Below are 14,580 nucleotides of genomic sequence, written 5' to 3'. Positions count from 1 at the left end.
ATCTGGAGGGTCACAGTTTGGAGACCACTGTTACAGTGGTGCCCAAACAGTAGCCCTCCAGATGTTGCCAAACTACAACTCTCAGCATGCCTCGACTGCCCAGGCATGCTGGGAGTTGTAGTTCTGTAACATCTGTCCCTTCAGATTTAGCAATTTTCATGACATTTTTGAAAATTGCTGCTCTACTTTGAAGCCCTCTAATTTTTTCAAAAAGCAAAAATATGTCCATTTTATGATGCCAACATAACGTAGACATATTGTTTTTGTGAAGAAAAATAAAATTTATTTGGAATATCCATTTTCCTTACAAGCAGAGAGCTTCAAAGTTAGAAGCTTCAAAGTTAGAAAAATGCAAAATTTTCTAAATTTTCATGAAATTTTGGGATTTTTCACCAAAAATGGATGCAATTAATGCCGAAAATTTACCACCAAAATAAAGTAGAATATGTCACGAAAAAACAATCTCAGAATCAGAATATTCGGTAAAAGCGTTTTCGCGTTATTAATTTGGAAAGTGACGGTGGTCAGAATTGCGAAAAAGGGCTCAGTCCTTAAGGTGAAAAAGGGCTGCGTCCTTAAGGGGTTAATAGAATATATAGATAAAGCCTTGTAATCGTGCAAACACTGGTCCCTAAATTATTGCATTGGCCTATAGAGATGCTGCCCTGAGATACATATAACTGTTTCCTGCCAACTAAATAAAAAACAAACAGAACAAAACTGAGAACATAAGAAATAGATCTCTCATCCCTTCGCTAAAAGATATTAAGTGTGAAAAAAAATGATATGTCTGTGTAAATAAATGTTACAATAATGGAGCAGGTCTACAAGTTACAGAGCTTTCGTAACGTAACTGTGTTTTGACAACAAATGTTCATATTTCATTTGAAATTTATGAAACCTTTGTGCCGGTAATCCCATGAGCTGCTACATGGTAAATGAAAGTAGCAGGCAGTCGAGATTAATAATACTTTGCTTCAGAATGGAAGAGCATTATAAAGGGGATAGGGAAAGATGCTGCTTCTGCACCCTTTTTTCCCCCTGTCCTTTGATTGGGGAAGGCTAGTACTTCTATAACGCACCCAGCTGCTGCTCACGTCGTCTTCATTTATGGGTGATGGCGGTAGCCACCCTACTGCATGAGAATGTACTAAAGATGTGTATAATACATGGCACATCATTGTAAGTGAGCTTGTATCAAAATCAGAAGTGAGGCTGGCAACTCCAGGTATCAGAGTTAATTTTTCATTCTCAATAATTCTCTAAAAATTCCAAACATCTAGAGACAAAGGGCAATCTATACTACACTGAGAACATAGAATAAAAATCAGTAGACTCCATACAGGAAATTAGAAGAGTTATTAAAAGCTGCAATATAGCAGCAACGGGCAACAGTTGCGCGTTAGTGCACCTCCATGGGCTTCTGATCTAGGAAAATCCGTAAATGCATTACAGAGGTGGCACATAAAAGAGCCTACAGATTCACAGGACCGCAGGAACCAGTGTGTGTTTTCACATAATCTCTGTGAACAGTTCTGCCATGTGGTCCTTTTGAGATATTCCTAGGAACCCAACATTACTTTAAAGGGGTTCTCCGGTGCTTACACATCTTATCCCCTATCCAAAGGATAGGGGATAAGATGCCTTATTGCGGGAGTCCTGCCACTGGGGACCCCCGGGATCATGCACGCGGGCCCCCCCCCCCCCCCGTTTGTAATCAGTCCCCGGAGCGTGTAGGCTTGCATTGAGGGGCGGAGCGTGACCTCACACGGGGGCGGAGGCGTGACATAACATGCCGCCGGCCTGGTGGTCGCCTGTAATCAGTCCCGGAGCGAACACACTCCGGGGACTGATTACAAACGGGGTGCTGCGTGCATGATCCCAGGGGTCCCCAGTGGCAGGACTCCCGCCATCAGGCATCTTATCCCCTATCCTTTGGATAGGGGAAAAGATGTGTAAGCACCGGAGAACCCCTTTAATGCTGCCTGAAACACAAGTCATCAGAATGTCCCCAGAGAGATAGATATCTCGCTGCTTGGGTATAGGAAGAGATCTGTCAATGAAGGCTGGGAAGTCAAGGAGAAGCCGCTGGAGACTGCCCTAATGATTTGTGGTTCAGGCAGCATGAAAATGTTGACCTTCAAAGCCAGCATACATTGATGAGGCATTTCTTTTGAGCCTACCATGGACCTATACACTTAGCTTGGTAAGCATGCATGTTTGTTTCAGGGGGAAAAGAGGAATAGATGCTGCCTTGCATCTCCCACAGGAACAAAGAATTTGGCATGATGAAATCCACACATGTCCGTTCCCTCTTCCACACTTACAGTGGCCATTTTAGGACAGTAGGGGGCTCCTATAGTCCATCCTGATTTAATTAGTAGACATTGTTTCTAGCTAATTCCTAGCTCCATTCCAGTCCTGATTTAAAAAATAATAATATTCATGGGACACAGAATGCATGTTAATGAGGTTAATGTGGCTCCTAAAGTATCAGGAGACAGTTGGACCAAATAAGTAGTGTAAACCTATATGCTCTTAAGTGTTATCTTGGTCCTGAGGAGAATGGCAGGGCTATAGCAAGATCAAGGCTTTTTTTTTTCTTATTTATTTTAAAATGTCGTCGTAATGCTCAGTGGTTAGTACCAAAGACAATAACTGGATTGAGTTTCTATGTTCTCCTTATATGTGCATGGATTATCTTCATGTAATCTGGTTTCTTCCAACACTGATGGGTTAACTTGGAAAGTAAATTTAGAATAGAGATTGTATGGCATGGGATGCAATTTTTGTAACTCATGCATCAGACTACGAGACGGCATCTGTGCAAGATTTGTTAATGCTTGTACAAATGACAATTTTCATACCCAAGCTAGACAGATATTTATATGTGATCCTCACCACTGATTTACCACATCTACACTTTGAGACACTCCCATCTTGTAAAGTGATGAAATGCCTCTAGGCTACATCATCACGTTATGATGGGTAGGTGTCTAACCTTTGGCCCCCCCTAGTGATTGAGAATGATAGGCATGTAAGCACTGGTATAGAAATGCACCACCTTTGTTTGTGTTACCCCAATACAGTGCAGGGAATTGTAGCTTGGTCCCATCCCAAGAAATGGGGCTTGTAGAGATGCCACCTTGCTGTGTGGCTGAGGATAGACAAGAAGGTGGGAACAACAATAAAGCAACAGTTAGTGTCCAGAAGAACATAAAACATGCTTCTGCTTTATGTAAAATCTTTAAATTACAAAAGAACCCTTGGATTCCTGCTCTGATCTTTCTGAGAATGCACATCAGCAGCGTTTACACTAATCTTCTACATACGAGTTCAGTTTATGAAAACTATCAGGCTCAGTCTGCCACCAACAGACAGAACCCTGACAATGACGTGTTTTATTACCCTCTGGGTCTTTGTTCCTATAAATCAAAAAGAATCAGCTAAAAAACAATGGGGTGTATTTACACAATTAAATATAGTAGGAGGGCTTAGTCTGTTAACCCCTTACTTCCTGCAAGGATCTAAAGACGAATCCCTTAAGAGTAGTATACTTTCCTTTAGTCTGTGAGAAAACAAATATACATAGGAGCAATAACCAGTTTATAGCCGAGTGGGCGGGTAAGAGGGGCGCCAGATGCTTCTGCCACCACTTGGGACAGTGTGAGGTCAGACAGAGGTTACTATAGCATTCTGATGGAATCTCTCCCCTGTATAAACTCCACTTTATCCTACATGGGAAACTCGGTGTGCAGATGCCCCCTATATATAAATGTAGGTGGATGCAGAAAAACGTATATAAATTTATATGAGCTCACATACACACACGTGTATTCGTGAACTCGCTATCAAGGTAAATTTCATCAGTATTCAAGGAATGATTAAAGCACTTCAACAATTTATTTCAATAAAAGAAGACTTAGCTGAAAGGAGTATAAATGATGAAAACTTGCTTTAAACTGATTTATTTCCCGCAGCAATAAAAGGAATGTTTCTTCACTCAGCTGTTTAATATGCAAATATGCAGAGCATCCAGCGTCTGACAGCACATCATTAATAAAACCTCGCACTAAGCACGGCTCCCGATATTTCATCCTGATGGAAATGCATGATGATGATTTTGGACTGTATAATTTCTGAGTTGGAACAATGTGTTTCGCGATGATGAAATTCTGCAATCGGCACCTCTGACTGTGGCTTCCTAACAAGTTAACCTACAGCTTGGGTGACTGAGAAGGTGTTTATTTCGTGTAATGCTAAAAAATGCAACATGTATGAATAAAAAATATAACAAATCAGAACTAAGTCAGTGTACAGCTACTATGGTACTACATCTACCAGCATGGTTTTATTTTTTTACTTCTGTTACTTATATAGCACCAATAGATTTCAATAGTGCTGTACAACTATATCATCTATCTCAGATCCTGTCCAAATAAAGCTCACAATTACCCTTTTATTTTGTTTTGCTGTTCTTATAAAATGGCAACATATTCTACAGTATATGTAAGACACAAAAACAGACAGACCGATGCACATCTAAGCACAATTACCCTTATTAAAGGAAAATTTACCTATATGTGTTGCACTATGAACACAACACCACAGCTCGCTTGTTGCCACAATGAGTGGAATATAGAGGAGTGCAGCCTGCACCGGTCCCGTTTCCAGCAGGTGGAGGACGGTGGGATGGATGCAGGTTGGAGGACGAAAGTTCTCCCGTTAAAATGGTGCAGTCAGCGGTGCTCTCCTCACAGTGAGCTAGGTTTAGTAAATGATACCCGGCAAGATACGGACCACTCATTGGCCTTGAGACTGAAGGTATACAGTGCCACCTGGCTGGCCACGTCCACAATGCTCTGGATGTACAGAGCACATCCCTACTCACTATAAAAATCTAATTTTTCTTTTTTCAGATATGCACACCGATTCTAAGGCCAAAGGAAATCGAAGAACCCTAACTGATGTAAACATGGGAGAGCATACAAGCTACATGGAGATGTTTAGTCGTATTCCGAAAACCAGTGCTGCAAAAGGAACCAAACTAACCCCCTTAAATGGGTATTCCATGATTTTTTTTATTAGACTATGCTACAGGGGCTGTAAAGTTAGTGTAGGTCATAATATAGTGTCTTTAACTGTGTGTGACGGTTTTCTCACAATTCTTCTGTGATTTTCACCCTACTATTTATCTTTAACAGCATACAAAATGACAGTTATCTCAGATTTTTCCCAGCTATCAATGTGGCCGAGACTTGACTCGCTAGTCAGCTGATGACAGGGAGCCTGTCTGCTTCAATGGGTGAAGGGATCGTTTAGTGGGAGAGAGATCAATCTGCAACTAATGCAACAGCTGTAGGCACCCTGATTGAAAACCACGGGTCTTTGAATGGATGCAGCTAATTTATGTTTCAATGGGCGGGGTGGCTGATGTGTGGGAATGAGGAAAATGTAAATGTGGGATTTGTAGTCAAAAAAAGAAAAGTCAAACAGGAAATACCAATTCAGAAAAAGCTAGCCACAGTGTTATGGTAATCTCACAACATAGCCATGTATCCCCAAGACAACCGCAGATCCTTCCTAAGAATGTCCATTACTGTCTGCCAGGTATGTACTAAAATCATCTTATGGTGGATAACCCCTTTAAGGCACGAGGGTTGACAGACTAGACCAGTCATCTAAGCCTTTTCAAACCTAGTAACCATGCTTGAAGCTGTATTGTGGTATAGTGGCATAATGAGTCTCTACAACCCCATGGGCATTGTGTGTCAACATGGGGCATTATATTCTCACTTAGAACAATGTAAAACCGAAGGCACTTGAAAGTACTGTATGGGCCTACAAAAGTCTATAGGTATTATGGGCATGTCAGTGACCATAGACCCTAAGACCCAGTTGATGTGGTGTTTTAGACAAGTCCACTTACCACTGTTTTAGGTGTGAATCTGCGCCACAATTTAAATGACTTTGAATTAAAATACTGAAATAACCTATACTCCTAGTATATACCATAATCCTTACAGCCTTCATTGATCTGGTCCTCGCTGCTGGCTAATTTTAAATGGCTGAAGCATTGATGTAACCCTATTGGTACGTCACTGCTGCAGCCAAATACTAGCTCTATATAGACCATTAAGGCCAGTGATGCCTCTGTGACATGGGTATAAAGGCATTGCTGTAGCCATGTAAACAAAGCCAATGGGGGTGGATAGGAATGATGGCACTGATTTAACAGGCACATATAGTTTTTATTTTTTATTTTAGTACAATCCTAGGAACAGAGAATTTTTTTTTTTTTTACAAATAATTTGTACAATCCCTTCAAAATGAGGCTAAAGGAATAGAAATTCCAAACTTCTACTCCCGAAAATGTGAAATTTACCAATGTAGAAGTTTCCTTTCTCAAAGAGTCTTTTGATGTTTTTAAAGTTTTTTAGTTTCAAGTTGTAGCTTTGTGTGTTAAGCAGTTGATTAAATAAGTTAATGGGTCACTCAATGACTTATGGAAAATAAGGAATGACCCAAAAGCCTCTAACCAAATTAACTTGCTGGCAGTATCCTGGAGTCATTGTAAAAGTAGATCAACTTCATATTAAAATGCTCAAACATTAAAAATGCATTTTATCTTCAGAAGGTCACATCAAGTAAAAAATATCATCTTCATCTCCTATATTCTTTTTCTTCTTGGTCTCATACATTATTTAGGTGACACTGATTATCTGTCTTTAACCATTCTCCTCATTGCTGTCGTTATGCTTTCTTATTGTTCTTTTATGACTCCGTGTGTATAGGTATTGACTTGTTCTGAATACATTTACCAATTCAATGTTGTTGTATTTGTCAAAAAGCGATATTTACCTATAGAATAAAGAACAAGGAAGACATAGGGACTTCCCATACATAATACTGTAGCTCATTTTGTATTATTTTATGACCGAACAGCTTAAAGTTTTTACCTAGATACTAGGGATCGACCGATATTGATTTTTTACCAATAATATGTTAACTTTGAGGCCGATAGCTGATAACTTATACCGATATTCCGGTATAAGTTATCGGCTATTTCCCCCCCCCCCCCCCCCCCCCCGGCCCCGCAGAGGCTGCTGCAGATCAATGATTTAAAGCGGGCGGTTTAAATCAATGAACTGCAGCGGCTTTTGCCAGAGACCGCCGCCACCCACTACTCTCCCCCTGCCTGTCCTGGGGTACTCCCTTGCCCCATTGCCTCCTCCATCCCCGGTTTTATAATTGCCTGTTTTCGGGGCCTGGGGTCCTCGCTACTTCTGGCTCCGTCGAAGTCCTGAGCTGTCACTGTGCGCACTGACGGTGACGTCGCGTTGAGGACGTCACTTGCCATTGCGCAGCGCACAGCAATAGCGCAGGACGCCGCAGGAGCCAGAAGTAGCACGAACCCCTGGAACAGGTAATTATAAAACCGGGGATGGAGGGAGGCAATGGAGGGAGGCAATGGAGCAGCGGCGGTGGCGGTCTCAGGCCGGGGGGCGCGGGCATTATCGGCATATCGGCAAGGCAATTGCAGATACCGATAAATACCGATAGCAGATAATATCGGCCAAACCGATAATCGGTCGATCCCTACTAGATACGATCCAAAATCTCCTGAGAAAATCCAGCTTTTCTGCATGTACAACTATATGCCCTAGGCCGAGACAGTGACAATTCCCTGTAAACACTATATAAAATAAAAAGGTCACAATAGTAATAAAAAGGTTGTCCCATCAAAACAAGTCCATATAAAGGCAAATAAATAAGATGTGAGAAGAGGTTCCCTACTTGGGACCTCACTCTATAAGCCAACAAGCAGGGGCTCTTGCTCTGGCAACTTGGGACATACATTTATTATCAGCTGTTTGTCAGGAATCTTAATAGTGGTTCTTACATTAACAAAATTTGCAGAGGCCAGTATTGGGGCCTTAAAGGGAACCTACCATAAATGTAGTGTTGTCTGAACCATAAGTCATCGGTTAGTCCCCAGTAGCATTTTCATACCAGAAAAGAGAGTAAAGAGAGAGTTCTTTAAATCAAGGCTGGCTGGGCAGACAGAAGCTACTGAGGACTGCCCTAAAAGACCATAGTTCAGGCAGCATGAAATTGATGGCAGATTCACTTTAAAATACAGCTATATTTTGACTGTATGATTATCTGAAACATGCTTTTGCAATGTTTTTATTTTTATTTTTTAATGGACCTTAATGGAGTTGTCCACCTACTTTGTCCAGCAGGACTCTCCCCGGTAATCAGAAACTCATTAATTGGATAGTAGTTGTCTAAACAAAGAAAAAGAGTAAAGGGATAAGTGTCTGATTGTGGGGTCGACTACTAGGATACTGTCAAGAATGGAGTCCCAAGTCTCCAGTCAGAAAAAAGTGGCAGCCCTGCATACTGCCATTCCATTCGTTGTCTAGGAATGCTTCCAGAGATAGCTGAACGGTGTACTTAGTTATGTCCAGCAACTCCTATAGACAATGTGGCAATGCCCATGTGGCCACACAACCCCATTAGTAATACTGTCATTGTTTATGAATATAAAGGAAGGTTCCATCAAAATTAAGTAAACATCAATTTGCCTAGTTATTACAATTCCACAAAACATCTGGTCTTAAAATGAGTACGTACATTCTAAAATAACACCACGGAGGTATAAGCATTATGTTAAAAAGGGGGAAAAAAACTACCTACAAAAAGAAGGCATTTAACCTAGAGGTCAAAAACATGAAGTGCTTTAAAGGACAATTCATTGTAGCATGACTGCTATGATCAATCAGTAATCCTCCTCACAAGTTAATTATCAATGAATCATTGATAAAACCTATTGCATTCTACTGTGTGGCTCCCAATTGCATAGAACACAGAGGATATTCATGCAATAGCAACAAGCCAGTGGTGCAAAAATAGAATTATTTCGTTTTATTTAGTTGGTTATCCAGAATATTACATCAAATATTTCATCACTGTGCAGATTTTATTAAACTTTGAGGGATTTCCTTTGAATTAATTTCCAGTGGGACATGCCAAGATATACAAAGTCTAGAGGGTTGCATTGTAGGGGAAGCCTTACAGGTTTAAGCAAACGTCTTCTGGCTGGTCCCCTGCATGTTTTTCATTTTCTGCACTGGCTAATACGTCCGCATAACTCAGATGGGATTAACCAATTAAACATTTCCCAAAAGTCTTTACAGTGCGCTCCTGGCATGTTACTTGTATTGAGGAAACCTCTACGGGAGGATGCGATAGAAATCGTACACAATTTGAAAACAGGATGGGGACATCAAAGATAGGCTTGTGTTGAACTAACATGTATAATTAAGGAAGTGGAGACCGGTAACAGTGGATTTGCATAAAATGGTAATAAATCTCCCGTTGAGCCTGGTTATCTCTGCTTTAGGGAAAGCTATTGTAGGTTCAAGTTCCTGAATGGCTGCATGCAGGAGACGTAAAAGAGATAAACATGATTTACAAATCAGTTAGGAAAGCTTTATGAGTACAAAAAAAATGAAAGAGATAAGCAAACGGCAAAGGAGACACTAGCAAAATGGCATAAGCTAGAAACAGAAAATAATTATTTTTCCTAGCAAAAATAATTTGGTGCCTACACTCACAGTAATTAATGGGTTAAAAGATTTCACAAACAACTTTATATACACTATAAACTCTGTATTCCGTTCGAAAGTTCAAGGAAACACTTTACTTAAAAAACATAAAATAATAAAATGTGTGTGTATTATATAAATACACTGCTAAAAAAAAATAAAGAGAACACTTAAACAACACAAGGTAACTCCAAGTCAATCACACTTCTGTGAAATCCCACTGTCCACTCAGGAATCAACACTGATTGACAATCAATTTCACATGCTGTTGTGCAAATGAAACAGACAACAGGTGGTAATTATAGGCAATTAGCAAGACACCCCCAATAAAGGAGTGGTTCTGCAGGTGGTGACCACAGACCACTTCTCAGTTCCTATGCTTCCTGGCTGATGTTTTGGTCACTTTTGAGTGCTGGCGGTGCTTTCACTCGAGTGGTAGCATGATGCGGAGTCTACAACCCACACAAGTGGCTCAGGTAGTTCAGCTCATCCAGGATGGCACATCAATGCGAGCTGTGGCAAGAAGAGTTGCTGTGTCTGTCAGCGTAGTATCCAGAGCATGGAGGCGCTACCATGAGACAGGCCAGTACACAAGGAGACGTGGAGGAGGCCGTAGGAGGCCACCACCCCCACAGCAGGACCGCTCCCTTTGCCTTTGTGCAAGGAGGATCAGGACGAGCACTGCCAGAGCCCTGCAAAATGACCTCCAGCAGGCCACAAATGTGCATGTGTCCATGAGGGTGGAATGAGGGTCTGACGTCCATAGGTGGGGGTTGTGCTTACAGCCCAACACTGTGCAAGACATTTGGCATTTGCCAGAGAACACCAAGATTGGCAAATTTGCCACTGGCACCCTGTGCTCTTTACAGATGAAAGCAGGTTCACAATGAGCACATGTAACAGACGCCGTGGAGAACATTCTGCTGCCTGCACATCCTCCAGCATGACCGGTTTGGCAGTGGATCAGTAATGGTAGGGGGTGGCATTTCTTTGGGGTGCTGCACAGCCCTCCATGTGCTTGCCAGAGGTAGCCTGACTGCCATTAGGTACTGAGATGAGACCACTTGTGAGACCATATGCTGGTGCGGTTGCCCTGGGTTCCTCCTAATGTAAGGCAGTGCTAGACATCATGTGGCTGGGGTGTGTCAGCAGTTCCTGCAAGAGCAAGGCATTGATGCTATGGACTGGCCCGGCCATTTCCTAGACCTGAATCCGATTGAGCACATCTTGGACATCATGTCTTGCTCCATCTACCAATGCCACGTTGCTCCACAGGCTGTCCAGGAGTTGGCGAATGCTTTAGGCCAGGTCTTTAGCCACCTCATTAGGAGCATGCCCAGGCATTGTATGGAGATCATACAGGCACATGAAGGCCACACACACACTAATGAGCCTCATTTTGATTTGTTTTAAATGTGCACTGTCAGATACAAAAACGTTTGATATGTTGTAAAGCATGCAAAACCAATAGGTTTTGCAATTGCTTTCATTAGAAAATTTTCAGTATTTCATACTGAAAAAGCCAGTCAAATAACTGCCCCCTGCCTGCTTGGACACATACTAGTCCTGCTGTGTCTTGCATCATCACCTATGTCATGGACACACTTCCTTGATTGACAGCTGTGAAAAATCCTCCCACTGTCAGCTTGTGTCCCGCTGTCAGCTTGTGTCCCGCTACTGTCAGTGAGGACAAGCTGGGAGTTGTAGTTCTGCTAATGCTAGGGGAGATGTGAGAAGACAGCATACTGAGGGAGGGGGCGGAGACCTGTACAGTGAGACCACGCCCCCTCCCTTTGAGAGGAATTCAGACTAGTGAGCTAAATTAAAAGTGTAATAAAAAAATTTACATGGTCAGGATTAGGTATTGAGTGATATATAAAAAAAATGTTTTTTTGTTGGATCTGACGGGTATGCTTTAAGGACATTACACCAAAGTTGGATCAGCCTGTAGTGTGGTTCTCCACTTTGATTTTGAGTGTGACTCCAAATCCAGACCTCCATGGGTTGATAAATTTGATTTCCATTGATAATTTTTGTGTGATTTTGTTATCAGCACATTCAACTATGTAAAGACGAAAGTATTTCATACGATTAGTTCATTCATTCAGATCTAGGCTGTGTTATCTTAGTGTTCCCTATATTTTTTTGAGCAGTGTATAGATGTTGTGTTTTTTAATCCTCTTTTTTTCTAATCTATCTAAAAATTCAGGCAAAACACTGGCACACTGTCTAAAAATATGGATTGGTTAATACCCACCAATGAGAAGGCAAGCACGACCAGCAATGGAAAGCTAAAAAATGGATGTAAAATGGATTCAAACCGTGAACTGACTTATTTATTATGTTCTGTGGAACAATATTAGTTGCCCATATTTAAGGATGTTTTTAAGTTTTGTAATATATTCTCTTAAGTCTTCTCAATAATGTCTCTTAAAGAAAACCTGTGTCCAATCCCCTAAATATTTTAATACCTTTTTATAGTTTCTTGATACGTCTCTATATTCCCTAGCTGTGTGTGCTTATAGTTTGACAATTCAGGGAATCATCAGACAGGTGTGAATATCATGTGATAGATATGATCATATAATGAGGGGGTGAATGTATCACATTGATCACATGTACAGATGTAGTTATTGTAATTATTGTGCATTTACCCAGTACAGTAATGTGTTGTGCTGGGATATTGCAACAATTTGGGGATCAAGTATCTGAGGAGTAATGTTAAAGTTAGAATTTTGAAACGTGTCTCAACTCCATAAGTGCAGTACAATACCTTAATCCACCTTGTATCAAGAAGAGGCTGGCTACATCTGTTATAGGCATACCTGACTGTGTATAGTCATACATTACCTGATATTCACAAGTTTACAAGAAACAAAGGTGGTGCCCGTACCTATATCTGTATAAGCCTTAGACTTGGAGCCTGACGACTTCTTTATTTAAAGGGGTACTCCGGTTGAAAACATTTTTTTTTTTTTTGGTGCCATTAAGTTAAACAGATTTGTAAATTACTTCTATTAAAAAATGTTAATCCTTCCAGTACTTATTAGCTGCTGAATACTGCAGAGGAAATTATTTTCTTTTTGGAACACAGTGCTCTCTGCTGACATCATGACCACAGTGCTCTCTGCTGACATCTCTGTCCATTTTAGGAACTGTCCAGAGCAGCATATGTTTGCTATGGGGATTTTCTCCTACTCTGAACAGTTCTTAAAATGAACAGAAATGTCAGCAGAGAGCACTGTGCTCGTGATGACAGCAGAGAGCTCTGTGTTCCAAAAAGAAAATAATTTTATTTTAACGTTTTTGTTTTTTCCTCCTCGGCTTCAAAAAAATCATAACTCTTTTATATTTTCATCCACAGACTAGTATGAGGGCTTGTTTTTTGCGCGACCAGTTGTCCGTTGTAATGCCATCACTCACTTTACCATAAAATGTATGGCGCAACCAAAAAAATACTATTTCTGTTGGGAAATTAAAAAGAAAACCACAATTTTGTACATTTTGGAAGCTTTCGTTTTCACGCCGTACAATTTATGGTAAAAATGCATGTGTTCTTTATTCTTTGGGTCAATACGATTAAAATGATACCCGTGATAATATACTTTTCTATTACTGTTGCGCTTAAAAAATAAATCACAAACTTTTTAACCAAATTAGTATGTTTAAAATCCCCTATTTTGAAGACCTATAACTTTTTCATTTTTCCGTATAAGCGGCGGTATGAGGGCTCATTTTTTGTGCCGTGATCTGTACTTTTTATTGATACCATATTTGCTTTTATAAAACTTTTAATACATTTTTTATAATTTTTTTAAATAAAATGTTATACAAAAGCAGCAATTTTGGACTTTTTTTTTTTTACGTTCACCGTGCGTTATCATTAACATTATATTTTAATAGTTCGTATATTTATGCATGTAGTGATACCAAATATGTATCAAAAACATTTTTTTTACACATTTTGAGGGTGAAATAGAGAAAATGGGTCAATTTACATTTTTATTGGGGAGGGGGTTTTCCCATTTTTTACATTTATTTTTACACTTTAATAGTCCCCATAGGAGACTATTTATTGCAATCATTGGATTGCTAATACTGTTCAGTGCTATTCATAGGACATAGCACTGATCAGTGTTATTGGTCATCTTCTGCTCTGGTCTGCTCGATTGCAGACCAGAGCAGAAGACCCGTGGAAGGCAGCGGAGGCAGGTGAGGGGACCTCCGTCTGTCATTCGGGATGACCGGATCGCCGCGGCAGCGCTGCAGGTGATCCGGTCATCCATTTTAGTGTTCGCAATGCTGCAGATCATGGCATCTAAGGGGTTCATTGCAGTCATCCACGTGATCATGGATATCGGCCATTACCGGCGGGTCCCTGGCTGCTACCAGCAGCCGAGACCTGCCGCATATGATCCAGGCATCGCTCCGATGCTCGCGGTTATGTATAGAATGTAAATGTTAAGGGGTTAAGTAAGGTATGCCAAGTTACAGAATATGCCAGTCAGCAGTTGGAATTAAGAGAAAGGGGTTAAAGGGGCTCTCTGGGGAAACACATTTTTTGTTTTCATAAATGCCTTAAGGGTGCAGTCAGAGTAAAAAAAAAAAAGCCATAATAAGACTTCAACATCTTCTGTGTGGCCAGGATGTGACTTTCTCAATTAATTTCAATAGCAGAATTGATGCGAGTCATATATGAATGAATAGAAAAAGTGACTTCCTGTCCACAGGACAGTCCACAGATGTGAATGTCTGTTACGTGTACAGCAGACGGTTGAACCAAATTTAAAATGATTTGCACTGCAATTTATATCATGCAGCTTGCTGATGAGCAAGAAGATACACATTTTGGAAGCAGTGCTTATTTAAAAGGGCTGCCTAGTAAGAACAACATCCTTTTTGAATGTAGCCCCACTATGATCAGGTGAATACTAGGGGTTACATAACTCCTTTCAATGAGTTGCCA

The 14,580-nt window shown here is 40.7% G+C and overlaps 1 protein-coding gene across 6 annotated transcripts in view; it reads right to left on the bottom strand.

Annotated features, from left to right (window-relative positions):
* The window catches only part of WWOX (WW domain containing oxidoreductase), a 1,139,839-nt gene that overhangs the window by 495,236 nt on the left and 630,023 nt on the right, over window positions 1–14,580 (bottom strand). Inside the window, exon 10 of one of the 6 annotated variants that reach the window (XM_056526120.1) lies at window positions 9,401–9,442. The exons of the other annotated variants lie outside the window; for them this stretch is intronic. Coding sequence (XP_056382095.1) covers window positions 9,416–9,442 — 27 coding nt within the window. The 3' untranslated portion in view covers window positions 9,401–9,415. Of the gene's footprint in view, window positions 1–9,400; window positions 9,443–14,580 lie in introns of those variants that run through there. 6 annotated transcript variants of the gene reach the window in all.

This window comes from Hyla sarda, chromosome 6 (genome assembly GCF_029499605.1).
Source record: "Hyla sarda isolate aHylSar1 chromosome 6, aHylSar1.hap1, whole genome shotgun sequence".
Lineage (NCBI taxonomy): Eukaryota > Metazoa > Chordata > Amphibia > Anura > Hylidae > Hyla > Hyla sarda.
The sequence above is the reverse complement of the archived record's forward strand: the minus strand, read 5'-3'. Positions and strand labels throughout refer to the sequence as shown.